This window comes from Salvelinus alpinus, chromosome 23 (genome assembly GCF_045679555.1).
Source record: "Salvelinus alpinus chromosome 23, SLU_Salpinus.1, whole genome shotgun sequence".
NCBI classification, from domain to species: Eukaryota; Metazoa; Chordata; class Actinopteri; order Salmoniformes; family Salmonidae; genus Salvelinus; species Salvelinus alpinus.
Genome location: NC_092108.1, coordinates 19,020,775 through 19,032,904, shown reverse-complemented (window position 1 = coordinate 19,032,904; position 12,130 = coordinate 19,020,775). Strand labels below are relative to the sequence as shown.

The 12,130-nt window shown below is 42.9% G+C and overlaps 2 protein-coding genes across 5 annotated transcripts; one reads left to right on the top strand and one right to left on the bottom strand.

The window, feature by feature from the left end:
• The first annotated feature begins 662 nt into the window (after positions 1-662).
• Positions 663-6,168, top strand: LOC139550415 (homeobox and leucine zipper protein Homez-like). Of its 4 annotated transcripts, XM_071361294.1 has the most exons (4): positions 696-788; positions 1,009-1,089; positions 2,328-2,437; positions 2,865-6,168. In XM_071361294.1, the coding sequence occupies exon 4, from the start codon at positions 2,893-2,895 to the stop codon at positions 4,978-4,980; it is 2,088 nt and encodes a 695-aa protein (XP_071217395.1). In that variant the 5' UTR covers positions 696-788; positions 1,009-1,089; positions 2,328-2,437; positions 2,865-2,892; the 3' UTR covers positions 4,981-6,168. The 4 variants fall into 4 exon arrangements, with proteins under 4 accessions (XP_071217396.1, XP_071217397.1, XP_071217395.1 ...); XM_071361295.1 differs by lacking the exon at positions 1,009-1,089 and having other exon boundaries at positions 663-788; XM_071361296.1 differs by having other exon boundaries at positions 681-1,089.
• LOC139550416 (E3 ubiquitin-protein ligase RNF212B-like) lies at positions 6,014-11,627 on the bottom strand. The gene is made up of 14 exons (XM_071361298.1): positions 11,315-11,627; positions 10,825-10,976; positions 10,660-10,712; positions 10,444-10,518; positions 10,193-10,299; positions 10,034-10,094; positions 9,875-9,903; positions 9,731-9,774; positions 9,552-9,576; positions 9,334-9,397; positions 9,166-9,229; positions 8,877-8,907; positions 7,122-7,210; positions 6,014-6,934 (listed from the first exon to the last, which is right to left on the bottom strand). The coding sequence occupies exons 2-13, from the start codon at positions 10,928-10,930 to the stop codon at positions 7,126-7,128; spliced, it is 744 nt and encodes a 247-aa protein (XP_071217399.1). The 5' UTR covers positions 10,931-10,976; positions 11,315-11,627; the 3' UTR covers positions 6,014-6,934; positions 7,122-7,125.
• Positions 11,628-12,130: the final 503 nt, after the last annotated feature.

Below are 12,130 nucleotides of genomic sequence, written 5' to 3'. Positions count from 1 at the left end.
GTGGTGAGGTGTGGCTTGAAGTAACGTGTTTAAAGGGCAGTGGCCATGCAGACAGCGTTCCACAACCCAACCCCTTCCCGTTTTTCAACTGGTTCAGTACAGCAACGTTTCCGTTCAATTGAACGTCCCAGAGCGTAAAAACGTCCTGAACGCAGCTCCACTTTAGCATGGACATTGCAATCGAGGGCTTACACATTTTTTATGTAGTAAACTAGATGGGGGTTCCTATGAGTTGGGAGCAATCAGCAAATTAAGAAAATTGACTAAGCCTTGCTCAATTGCGCTGCCCATGCTGTCACAGAGACGATATTGGCACAGATACAGAGATGAGTCATCTATCTCTATGGCCTGTTGTTCACACGCGTCTCTGCCCTCTCATTGGCTAGAATGGTCCCACCTGATCTCGTTCCTCCCGCCTGCTTTCGATGACATGTACTTCTATTGTTAGAGCGGTCACTGGACTATCTTGTCAATATAATAGACCATCGTTGGTCTAATGGAATCTGAACGTACTCTTTCTAAACAACTAAGATAACCTTACAAACATGGCGATTGCGGTTCCTATAAGTGTGTAATTGAAGAGTTATTTTGCCGACCAATCCCAATGACAGGCACCTCCTTCCTCCAATCCCTGTCTTTGCATAGAATGGCACACCCTCTTTACCGTCACCCAGGAGATACTGAGGGGAGGGGGGGTGCTCTGAGTTCCTGGTCCTCCTAGCCTCGATTTGGCCGGACACGACACACTTTCGGATTTACAGAACAAAAGCAACAACGGACCGAGGGGGGTAGGTACAGTAAGGAAACAATTTCAAACAATTAACAAATCGATTATTCGATTCTAAAGGCGTATCATATTTAGTATCAGTTTGGGTCTCAACTTGAGACAGCTACAAAGTTCTAGAATTGTTTCCGAAACGAGAACCCGTTTTGAGGTTCGACGGATAAATAAAGCATCAGGGTCAGACAAACGGTATTGTTCCCACGTTTTGTTCTCTCCAACTTCAGCCATTAACAAAAGAGAAGATTGGGATATTTTGTTTTCACTTTATCCAACCCCAGAGTGAAGGGGTGAAATACATGATTCCGGTAAGTTATTTTTGTTATTACTGAAGCGTGTCCGTGTGAGTGCGCAGTCTGACCATTTTAGCTAGTACGCCACAAAGGATCAAGACATCGGAAGGGTAGGCCTATTGTCATGGCCACTGCTCCAACCTGTGAGCTGTTTAACATCGTATGCTGTCTTGCTGTATGATATGAGGCCTGGTTACCGTTAGTAAAGCGCCGAATATCTTTCTGTCGTCGGCAATATAAAATGTTAACGGGCTACTAGTTTGCTCACTCCCTGGTTGGCCCAATCATTTTTGGGATATGAACGAATAACTTCCGAGAAACAGAGTTTCAACAGAACGCAGCAGGATACATTTAGTTCGCTAATCACTTGAGTGATTTGGTTCTGGGATCCGATTCTAGATATTCCTGACCGTCGGGCTCTTAAATTGGTCAGCATAACTTGATCTAATTTCTCAAATACTTGACTCCCAGTTTCTTTTCGTGTTAGTTTGTTTATTAAAAATCGCAGGGTTTCCCAAACTCGGTCCTGGGGCCTCCCAGGGGTGTACTGGTTGGTTTTTGCCTTAACACTACACATCTGACTCAAATAATCACCTCATCAAGCTTTGATTATTTAAATCAGCTGTGTAACACTAGGGCAAAAACTTAAACGTGCATCATTGGGAAGACCAAGGGCTGAGTTTGGGAAACCCTGTGCTGTGGTAATCATCATGTGAACTCCTAGCTGGAAGGACACAGGGTATGCGTCATTTGTCACAGTCCTGCACACTTATTCATTCATCATACACACCTGATTCCGCTAACAAAGGTTCGTTATTGGTCATCAAAGTAAGTTGAATCGGGTGTTAGTGCCAGTCTGGGACATGCACACTGCGCCCCGCCAGGATAAATAGACCTCTTGAGTGTGGTGTACTTGGATTAAATTCCAGTTTTGTGTGTTTGTCAGGGGGAAATTACTTTAAATTTACACCTGTTGCACGTCATAGTTTGCTCTGTGAATTGACAATGAACTTGTGGTTTTGGTCAGATAAGGACAGAGGTTGCACATAAATTCCTTCAAATAGCCGGTCTCAAGTTGACCTTTTGTGTAAAGTCAATGCCTCTGCTTTAGATGTTTAAAAAAATAAATAATGCAGGTTATTATACAACACTTTCATAAATGACAATGTTTTATTTATGTATATATTTTATAATGTATGAATTGCCTACACATTGAATATGTCAATTGCTCAATCTCTTTTGTCTTTCCATAGGTGTTTCTGCTGTGCCTCACTGCCTCTGTCAGGGGGGTCAAACTTGATTCTGAGGACTGACGACTTGAAGGGAAACAAGGACGACGGAACAAAGCCAGTGCTGGAAACGGGTAAGAGAAGCGCCTGTGGCAGATTTCTCACAGCCCCCCCCCCTTTCCCTGAGACCCCCTGACTACACACCCCACCCTCACAACACAAGTCAATCACCACACTTTGGTTCCAAGGGGGAGGGGAGCACAATCTGGACAGAGGATATACGACCAGTTTCATGGTGAGACTTAGAGAAGGGAGTGTGACTTAGAGGGGGAGGGGAAACAGCTGTCAGGTCTTTGACTTTGGGAATAGAAAGTCCTCCTCTAGATACTTTCATCCAGACCGTGACTCATATACTGCTCCTTTGACACATTTTCCCCTAAAGCACATGACAACATTATAGTATCTAAACATTGGCAACCTCCAGTGAGATTTCACTGTTAATGTTATAATCAATTTATAAAGCACACAATGTATTTGATATCTTTATCATATCTCTACCAGACTGGAGTGACGGGCGGTGACATCACCGATGGCAACACAGGTTGACCGTAACAGAAGAATAGGACTGGAGGTAAACATGAAGGAGTCATCCCAGTGTGATGTCACATGGACAGAGAATGAAGGAAAGCATACCTCCCTGCATTCCTCCAAGACTTCACACTATCAGATCACCAATGGAAAGAGCAATCTATCCTCTGACCCCAGTGCAACAGACAGTGATGTAAGCGAGGGCAGAGATGGGGGTGTTAGTTTCAGCACCAACCATAACTCTGTGGTGTGCCTGCCTTTGGTCTCGGAGGGCCTGAAGCTAGTATGGACACAGTCAGATCAGACACGTGAGCTTGACACCATCCCAGAGCTGGTCCAGGCATTCAATGTGTTCCCATACCCAACATCTCGTGAGGTGAATGCCTTGGCACGGCTTTGTGCCCTGCCTCTGGACAAAGTCAAGGTCTGGTTCATGGTGCAGAGAATCAAATACGGTATCAGCTGGGCCTCAGAGGAGATTGAGGAGACGCGTCGCAAGCTGGCCGGACCTGAGCGGACTAACGACTATGCAAATGAGAAGGAGATAAAAATTAGGAATGGGTGTGGGGCATTATCTGTGGAGACAGAGGACGATGATCAAATTAATAATGGTCTTCACTCCTACCTGCTTCACCCAAGAAAACGAGCCAGACATGAGACCCCAGAACCCTGCAAACCAGCCGCCACTGTCCAACATTTCAGTTCCTCTCTCCCACCCCCTCAGGATTCATACTACTACCGCCCTCCTGTGGACATGCCAGCAACTACCGCAACTGATGCTTCCCTGAGCCTCTCTGAGACCTCACTTGGCTCTCCACAGCAACAACAACGCGGACGCTACAAAAAGACCAAAGCCCAACTTGCAGTCCTTCGCAGCAGCTTCCTGCGGGAAAACTGGCCCGCAGAGACTGAGCTCCGACGCCTGCAGGAGGAAACCAGCCTGAGCCGCAATGACATCCGCAAGTGGTTCAGCGACAGCCGGTACCAGCTTAGAAATGGGCGTGGACTGCTTGGAACATCCATGGTCTATCCTCAGTTGACTACAGGAGACGCAAAGAACGAATCTCAGCAACTTCGACCTCTTCCACTCGTAGCACACAGGCCTCGGGATCAAGAAAATGGTCTTGAAGTGCAGGGAAGGGCTCAAGAGAAGGGAGCTCGCAGCAACGGAGTGAAAGATTCACACTTCTTCCAGAACTTTCTGTCAAACAGCTTGGAGGCATTTGGGGAGGGAGCAGTGGGAGTGGAGGCAGAGGAGGACGAGGTTGCGGAGGAAGCCTCAGTTCACACTGAAACTGTTAAGGAAGAGAACGAGGCGGTGGTGAAACAAGAAAAGCCTCTACACTTTAGGGGCAGTAAGAACCCAGAGATTAAACAATCACCATCAGCCGTTACCATCTCCACTTCCCCCCTCCCCTCGCATTCTACCACCCCTTCAACTTTGACTGCTAATAAGCGTAGTTCTTCTAGCACCAGCACGGTGCAGAGGTCTGCTCGCTCAGCCAAAGCCTCACTGACAGCCCTGTCTCTCTCCAGTCCTCCCTCAACCTCGTCTCCTCTTCTTACACCCGCTGGCCGACCACGGAAGACCAAGGAACAACTGGACATACTAAAGGAGCACTTCTTGCGGTGCCAGTGGCCTAAGAGTGAGGACTACACCCAGCTGGTAGAGCTCACAGGCTTGCCTCGTGCAGATGTCAGCCAGTGGTTTGGGGATACGCGCTATGCTGTTAAAAATGGTCAGCTACGTTGGGTGCAGGGGGTCCGTGAGCAATTCCGAGAGCAATTCCTGGCTGAATTAGCCACACAGCAAAATGGCAGTGGTGGAAACGGTTCCAGTGGAACCCCTCGGGTTACGGGTAGCCGCAAACGAAAGTCTCAAGTGAATGGCGCAACACCACCAACATCCACTGCAGATTCCCCGGACATCAATCCGCTGGAGGTTTACCATCGCTCGACAGGGGTTCTTCATGAGAAAGACCTTGATGCCCTTTGCAAAAAGTCACGAATGAGCTACCAGCAGGTGCGGGACTGGTTTGCATCTCAGGAGAGCAAGGCATTTGACCCAGAGCCCAATGTTACTGATTGAGATGAGGAACTTGTGGGCTGGTAGGGGTTGGAAATTAGCAGTGTCTCTCTTTTTTACAGAGGACAAGACTGATAATGTCTTACCCAGAATTTCTCATAAATTTGACAAACATTTCATATTGAATTACTTTGCTTTAATGTGAGCAGGTGTTAAATGCTTAGTATCAGCACAGATTTTGCGACTGCTGAATTATTGCTGCATTCTCTTTTTTTCATAAGTTTGGACTAAATCCTGATGGTGCTGCCTACTGTAGACAGGACAGTACATAGTACACTGGTTCAATTCCCCCCCCACCTATTTTGTTTGTGTTATATAATTTGTAGTCCAGTATTGTAGCAACATATTAACTGGATAAAAAGTATGTATTGGTTAGAGCTCCTTAGGTACTGTAGTTTAGTTCTGTATTTTACAGAAGTGAAACTGCACTGGGAAAACCTAAACATAACATCATTTATGAGTCTTAGGGTAAAGACACTGATTAATCACTTAAAGTAGTAATCATTCCTTTACAACCTACATGTCCTTTTTACAAAAACAAACTGGACATCCACACGTAATACTTCTGAATAGACAGGTTGCACTTGAATTTTTGAGCCCTGACATTTTAGCTGTGATAATGTTTATTAAATGCATTCCTTTTCAGAAAAATTGAATACCTATTAAAATTGTTATGCAGTTTGCACTGACCTGCAATGTTTTAAAGTGAAGTTCAATGTCCACGAAGACTACAAGTTCCAAACATATTTTGGATAAACTGAAGATACTGAACTGCACTCTTTGGTTCTGTATAATCCTGTATTTTTCACTCTGCTCAACTGTCTCAATTTCTGTTTACCTGTGAAGGGCTGCAATATAGGCTTATTTTATTGTTGGGTTTTCAGTTTATTTCACCTAGTCCATGCCCCAGATTGGTGGGGACAGTATTCTTCCTATATTGAGCATTTGTGTGAGGGGATTGAGGGGCAAAAGAAGTCACTGGAATTGTGTAATCCAACCAAATTCAGTTCAGCAGAGAAGGGACAGAAGCATAATAGATTGTCTTAGTCCACTTTAATCCAACGCAATAAGTAGTGTTTTGTGCAGGCCATTTTCTATGCCTCTGAGAGGAAAATTACACGTGTTACATTCATCCAGGTATACCAGTAAAAGTATTTTAATCAACATTAAGCAACATTTTCTACAGTGTAATTTTTTTTTTATATTAGCTATGAGAACATTACAAAGGAAGTACAAGAATGCTGTAGAGGGCTGAAGGAGAAATGTTTGTCTTAACACTTCTCAGTTGCCGATCCCTTTAATTGTAGTTGTAAACAGTTTTTCAATTTTCTACTTAACTGGACACATGGCGCTCATTTCAAAAGTCAGAGATTCTCCAGTACTTTTGTATCTTTTATATCTAGTAGTTGTGAAAGTAGCACTCCCAAGCCAAAAGTGATCCCTGAAAATTGCGTACTACATCACATATGTGCACCACCTCATTGCTCTCTACTGTTTCCACTGAGTCTTTGGTCCCATCCTGCAACCTCATTGGATAATGCTGGGCAGGCTTCTTGCTAGCTTCCAATCAATGCAAGGGCTAGAACTCAAATTGTTAAGGGGCTGGCCCACGTGGGGTGAAATGTAGGGGAAATGGTGCTGCACAGTTTCAAGAAAAGTATTTTCAAACTAGGGATTTTGTGGGTAATTGAATTGAAGACAGTAATTCTGCTCATAGATTATGCATATATGAACTACACTTTGACACATCATCCCAAAGCGGGAGGTTTAAATAATATATATATACTTTATTTGCCAAAGTACGGGAGCATGTCTTTTTAATGTTGTATTATGTTCAATTTAACATTTGCACAACTGCATCACTGGAAACAAGTAAAGAAAAAAAAAAGAAAAAATGTTGTGTGTGTTAACTGCTTCCCTGCACTTTCTGAGATCGGGGTCAGCTGTTCTTCAGATTCTGCAGAAAAAGTAAGAACTATGCCAAAATACTTAAGGACACGTACTGAAATCAAAGTTGGATCTTTGTCATTTCACCTCGTCACTTTAGGAGCTACTTAATTTAAAACCTAAATTCAACTGGATCTCAATTTTGTCACTAGAATTGAAATTAAGTCAGTATGAGACAGCATGAAACAATAACCTACCGGTTTACTGGCCATTTCTGAAAGGCCTTGGGGAGTGCAGTGATGACCCAGTCAAGAACTGGAAAATGTTCGGAGTCAGATTCTCAGACCTGAGAATTGGGGAGAGGTTTGCTCATTTAGCTTTGGGCCTCTTTACACTAAACTACTTTGACAACACAGTCCCAGGAACGATACTCCTGATACTTTTGTAGTGTAAAGAGACAAATCTAGATTCAACTCTGTTTGAGAGATGTCTCCCACACAACTCTTCTGCAAAGGATTCAGGTAGGGCAGTTGTGCTTCATAGATCTGAGGAGGCGAGGACACTCCTCCATTCGCCTACTAATTATAATGAACAAAAATATTCCAACATGTAACAATTTCAAAGATTTTACTGAGTTACAGTTCATGTAAGGAAATCAGTCAATTTTCAATCAATTCATTAGGCCTTAATCTATGGATTTCACATGACTCGGAATACTGATATGCATCTGTTGGTCACAGATACCTTAACAAAAAAAAAGGTAGGTGCATGGATCCGAAAACAATGGGCCTCAGGATCTTCACGCGGAACAGTTACCAGGGATTCATCCGCAAAGAGCACATTTCTCCAGCGTGTCAGCGGCCATCGAAGGTGAGTTTTGTCCACTGAAGTCAGTTTCGACGCCGAACTGCAGTCAGGTCGAGACCCTGGTGAGGACGACGAGCATGCAGATGAGCTTCCCGAGACGGTTTCTGACAGTTTGTGCAGAAGTTCTTCTGTTGTGCAAACCCGGTTTCATCGGCTTTTCGGGTGGCTGGTTTCAGACAATCCAGCAGGTGAAGAAGCCGGATGTGGAGGTCATGGGCTGGCGTGGTTACACGTGGTCTGCGGTTGTAATGCCAGTTGGACGTACTGTCAAATTCTCTAAAACGATGACGGAGGCAGCTTATGGTAGAGAAATGTTCATTCAATTATCTGGCAACAGCTCTGGTGGACATTCCTGCAGTCAGCATGGCAAAACTTCAGACTTCTGTGGCATTGTGTGACAAAACTGCACATTTTAGAATGGCCTTTTTTTGTCCCTGGCACAAGGTCCTGTTTAATGATCATGCTGTTTTATCAGCTTCTTGATATGCCACACATGTCAGGTGGATGGATTATCTTAGCAAAGGAGAAATGCTCACTAACAGGGATGTAAACAAATTTGAGAGAAAAGCTTTTTGTGCGTATGAACATTTCTTTCACATGTTGCTTTTATATTTTTGTTCGGTGTAATTGACACTCAACCAATTATCAGTTTCTGGGTCATGAAGGAGCGAAGACGGAGGAATTGAGGAGAGGACTGACTTTTGTTCAAATGAGAATCTCCCACACTACATGTACCTGTAAGAATTACCTTAATACCAGTAGATAGCATTTTTGCTGTTAGCCAAATTGCTAATTATAGGCTTAAAATATGAACACATTTGTGAATCATTGCATTAACCAAGAGTGCAACATTATGGTTTAGATGAGAAGCTCCTGTATAGTTTGATGTGCGTTCCTTATTTTGTTTGTCCATATACTATGGTATTTACGGTACGCTAATAGGTGCACACACATGCATGAAGCAGGAACGTGGCTCTGGTCACCACATCCAAAGGCTGAAGTAAGGAAGGTGAAAACAGAAAAGTAGCAAATCTGATGTTAAAGAGCGATCTTACTACAACATTACTAATGTAAATCCACCCGTACCACTACTTTCAACGATGCACCATGGAAATGGAAATCAACTGATATTCATCAATTCTTACCGGGTGGGAGTGCTAATAATGGTGGGAGTCCCTATGAGAAGAGAGAAAAAAATGTAACATTTCAATCCCACATTTGACAGTTTGATGTTCAAAGTGATTTACAGAAAAATAGTTGTGTTGCTTGAATGAACTACCATGGTATGCTAAGACAATTCTATGCCAATCTTTAACTATCTGTTTGTCGATTGTTGATATATTTCTGTGACATCTTTCAAAAATGTTTGGCATGAAAATGTGCCAATGATTTTCTTTTTCATGACATTAAGTTAATCTGTTGTGTGCCACTCACTGAAGCCACCACGCTCGTGCAGAGAGCTCAGGCTGGAGATTGATGTGGCAGAACCAGGCGGAGTCTGAGAGCAGGAGCAGGAGAGAAACAGAGACCATAAGAAAATACACTTACTGGAGGAGGGTTTCTCAGTCTGCTACAGTTAAGACAGAAGGAATGAAAACTCACTGCGAGGGTGAGCCTAGGGTTTCTATCTCTGAATCTCTCCTGGGTTTCAGCAAAGCCTTGGTGGCTGAAACATAGTTATTGACAGGTGAAAATATCTCTGAATTTAATAAATTGAGAGAATATAGGACATTGTGTTTGAAAGACTGCTGTTAGACAGTCAGTGTGATGTGTGTATGCATACATGCCTGTCTGTGCAACCACATTCATATATCTCCTACCTAACAGGACGTGAGCGAGGGGTGACTGTAAGTGTAAAGACAGATAAGGAAAGTTACACACCATTGCTTATCTGAGGTTTAAAATGGAATTTCTCCTATTAGGGATTCATTTAAATTGTATCGTCTTGCTAAGATCTCTGAAATGCCTCTGACCACAACCCATCAACATTCATCTTTACCTGGGGAGGTAACAGCCACTGGGAGAGACATCCTTTGGGCACTGCTAGGGAAACAGATCAGTTGTCAGTAAACGCTTTGAGCTTATGAGATAATGACATATTGAAAATATTTTTCTCAGATGTGATAAATAGTAGAACTTATACCCATTTGTTTGAAATTGTCCAGGTGATGCCTGTGAAAAAAAGAGTAAAGTCTAAAATGAGTATTGTGACAGCAATAGCGTACTTGATTAATCAAAGTCAAAAGACAGTGTTTGCTAATTGCTCAAAGACATTCGATGCTAAATACACTGAAAATCATACCCTCCTCTGAGAGAGAGGTTTCTTCAACTCGGCATTCTCTCTTTTCAGCTCTAAAACTTGCCTGCATAAAGGTTATGCGAGAGAAAGAAATGTCACTGTAATTGACTGAAGTAAGGCAGAAGAATAATAGTAACATACTATCGGTTGTTGTTACTGAACCTGTAACACTGATCTGTCACATCCTTCAGTCTCCTCTCCAGCTCCATAGATTTGTTTTTGAAGTAGACAATGACCCTTTCCTTCTGCCTTTGCTGGAATAGAGCAATCTGACAGGCAGCGATATCATCGTACAAATAGGTGCTACGCTGGTAGGCCCGTAATAAACATTTGTGTTTAACTTTCATTTTTACACTTTTACCCCGCAACTTTTATATCAAATACACCTAACACAAAATGTAAAACAGTTGAACCTGTGCTATGTGCTCCAGACGAGACTGAATGAGCTTCACAGGGTCTTTGAAGAACACCTGCTCCTGAGGCTTCATCTTCCAATATAGGAAGAGTGATGTAGGGAGAAGAAAGTGTTATAAGTATGTAGAGATGAGGGACACTTGATTTACTGGGTAGGCTACATGTTGCTGTTGATGAATCAGTGACAGTCATTGAATTGAAAAAAGTAAACCAACCTGGTCTGAGATGGCCAGGTAATTGCAGCTGGCTCCACACACAGTGCAATGTTCTGAGGGGAAAAAAGGCAACATTTGGAGACAACACAACAGTATGAAATAAGAACAGATCTGGGACCATAGGATGGGTGTGGGCGGGGGACAGGGAAATGACAACAGTCATACTTTTATTGGGGTTGATGCAGCCTTCACAGCAGATGTGACCACAGCTGGAGACAGCAAAGTTCTGCCCCTCTCTTCGGAAGCAGCTGTTACAGTGGAACCAGTCCATCCCAATGCCTTGTGACTTGACTAGCTCTTGAATTTTGACACAAAACCTTGGAGAGAAAGGTTAGAATTCTGGATGACTGGATTCCATCATGATAATGTTAACTAGTTATGTTCATGCATTTTAACCCGGTTTATTGTCTCAAGTTTGCGTATCAATTGGACTTTTGTGTCGCTAGCAAACTAGCCAGCTAGCTAACATTAGATATGATCAATGACTGGTTTGAAACCTAGTCTGAGTCTGACTAGCCAGTAATGTTAGCTTAGCAGCTAACGTTACCTAGCAAACCAGCTAGCTAGCATAAGGTTGTAAAGTGATGCAGGGCAGAGAAAACACGTCAGACACACTCAAATATGAAATATGACTAATTTCAATGTTGTTGACTACCTTAGTTTTGAAATGTTGGCCTTAGTTGACCATCAACGTGAAGATGAGGAGCTGAAAAGTCTGCTTTATTTTACATTTTTACTGAGCTACTAGTCCTGTTCTCCTGCACTGCAGGGTGAATACCGTTGAATGCGCGCGCGTCGTTGATTGGTCGAGTCCTCCATAGCGCGCTAAATTCACATGATACGGTAACCGTGCAGAGAGGAATTCCAGTGAACAAAATGTCCTGGACTCCTGCTAAGATATGTCTTTGATGATAACTATATGGTTTATAAAATATTAAAAGTGTATTCCATTGTCAATATTGTATGACAAGACTGAGCAAAAACAGGTGCGCAGCAGATGTACTTGTCACAACAGTATCAATACCCTGGTCATTGTTTGCTCAATTTCACCTTGGATTTCCAAAATATCCAAGTTTAAGCAGGAAAAATGACTAAACTAAGAACAGTGGCTAATCATTAATCCTGTTGTTAGTCTTTCACATGTGAGTAGGCCTGCAGCGCATTGGTAAAGTATTTTAGCCTTATTCTAAAATGGATTCAAATTGTTTTCCCCTTGATCAATCTGCACACAATACCCCATAATGACAAAGCAAAAACAGGTTTATAGAAAATGTTGCAAATGTATAAAAAAAAAAAACGTAAAAATTACATTTACATAAGTATTCAGACCCTTTACTCAGTACTTTGTTTATGCACCTTTGGCAGCGATTACAGCCTCAAGTTTTTTGAGGTATGACACTAATCACACACTTGTATTTGGGGAGTTTCTCCCATTTTTCTCTGCAGATCCTCTCAAACTCTGTCAGGTTGG

What these genes read in the sequence shown, in the direction of transcription:
- LOC139550415 (XM_071361295.1), top strand. Translation starts at nt 2,893, where the DNA reads ATGGCAACACAGGTTGACCGTAACAGAAGAATAGGACTGGAGGTAAAC.
- LOC139550416 (XM_071361298.1), bottom strand. Translation starts at nt 10,930, where the DNA reads ATGGACTGGTTCCACTGTAACAGCTGCTTCCGAAGAGAGGGGCAGAAC. An exon ending in GTCTGGAGCACATAGCACAG is followed by an intron (nt 10,300 to 10,443) that starts GTTCAACTGTTT and finishes GCTGCCTGTCAG; the next exon opens with ATTGCTCTATTCCAGCAAAG. An exon ending in CCTCGCTCACGTCCTGTTAG is followed by an intron (nt 9,398 to 9,551) that starts GTAGGAGATATA and finishes ACTATGTTTCAG; the next exon opens with CCACCAAGGCTTTGCTGAAA.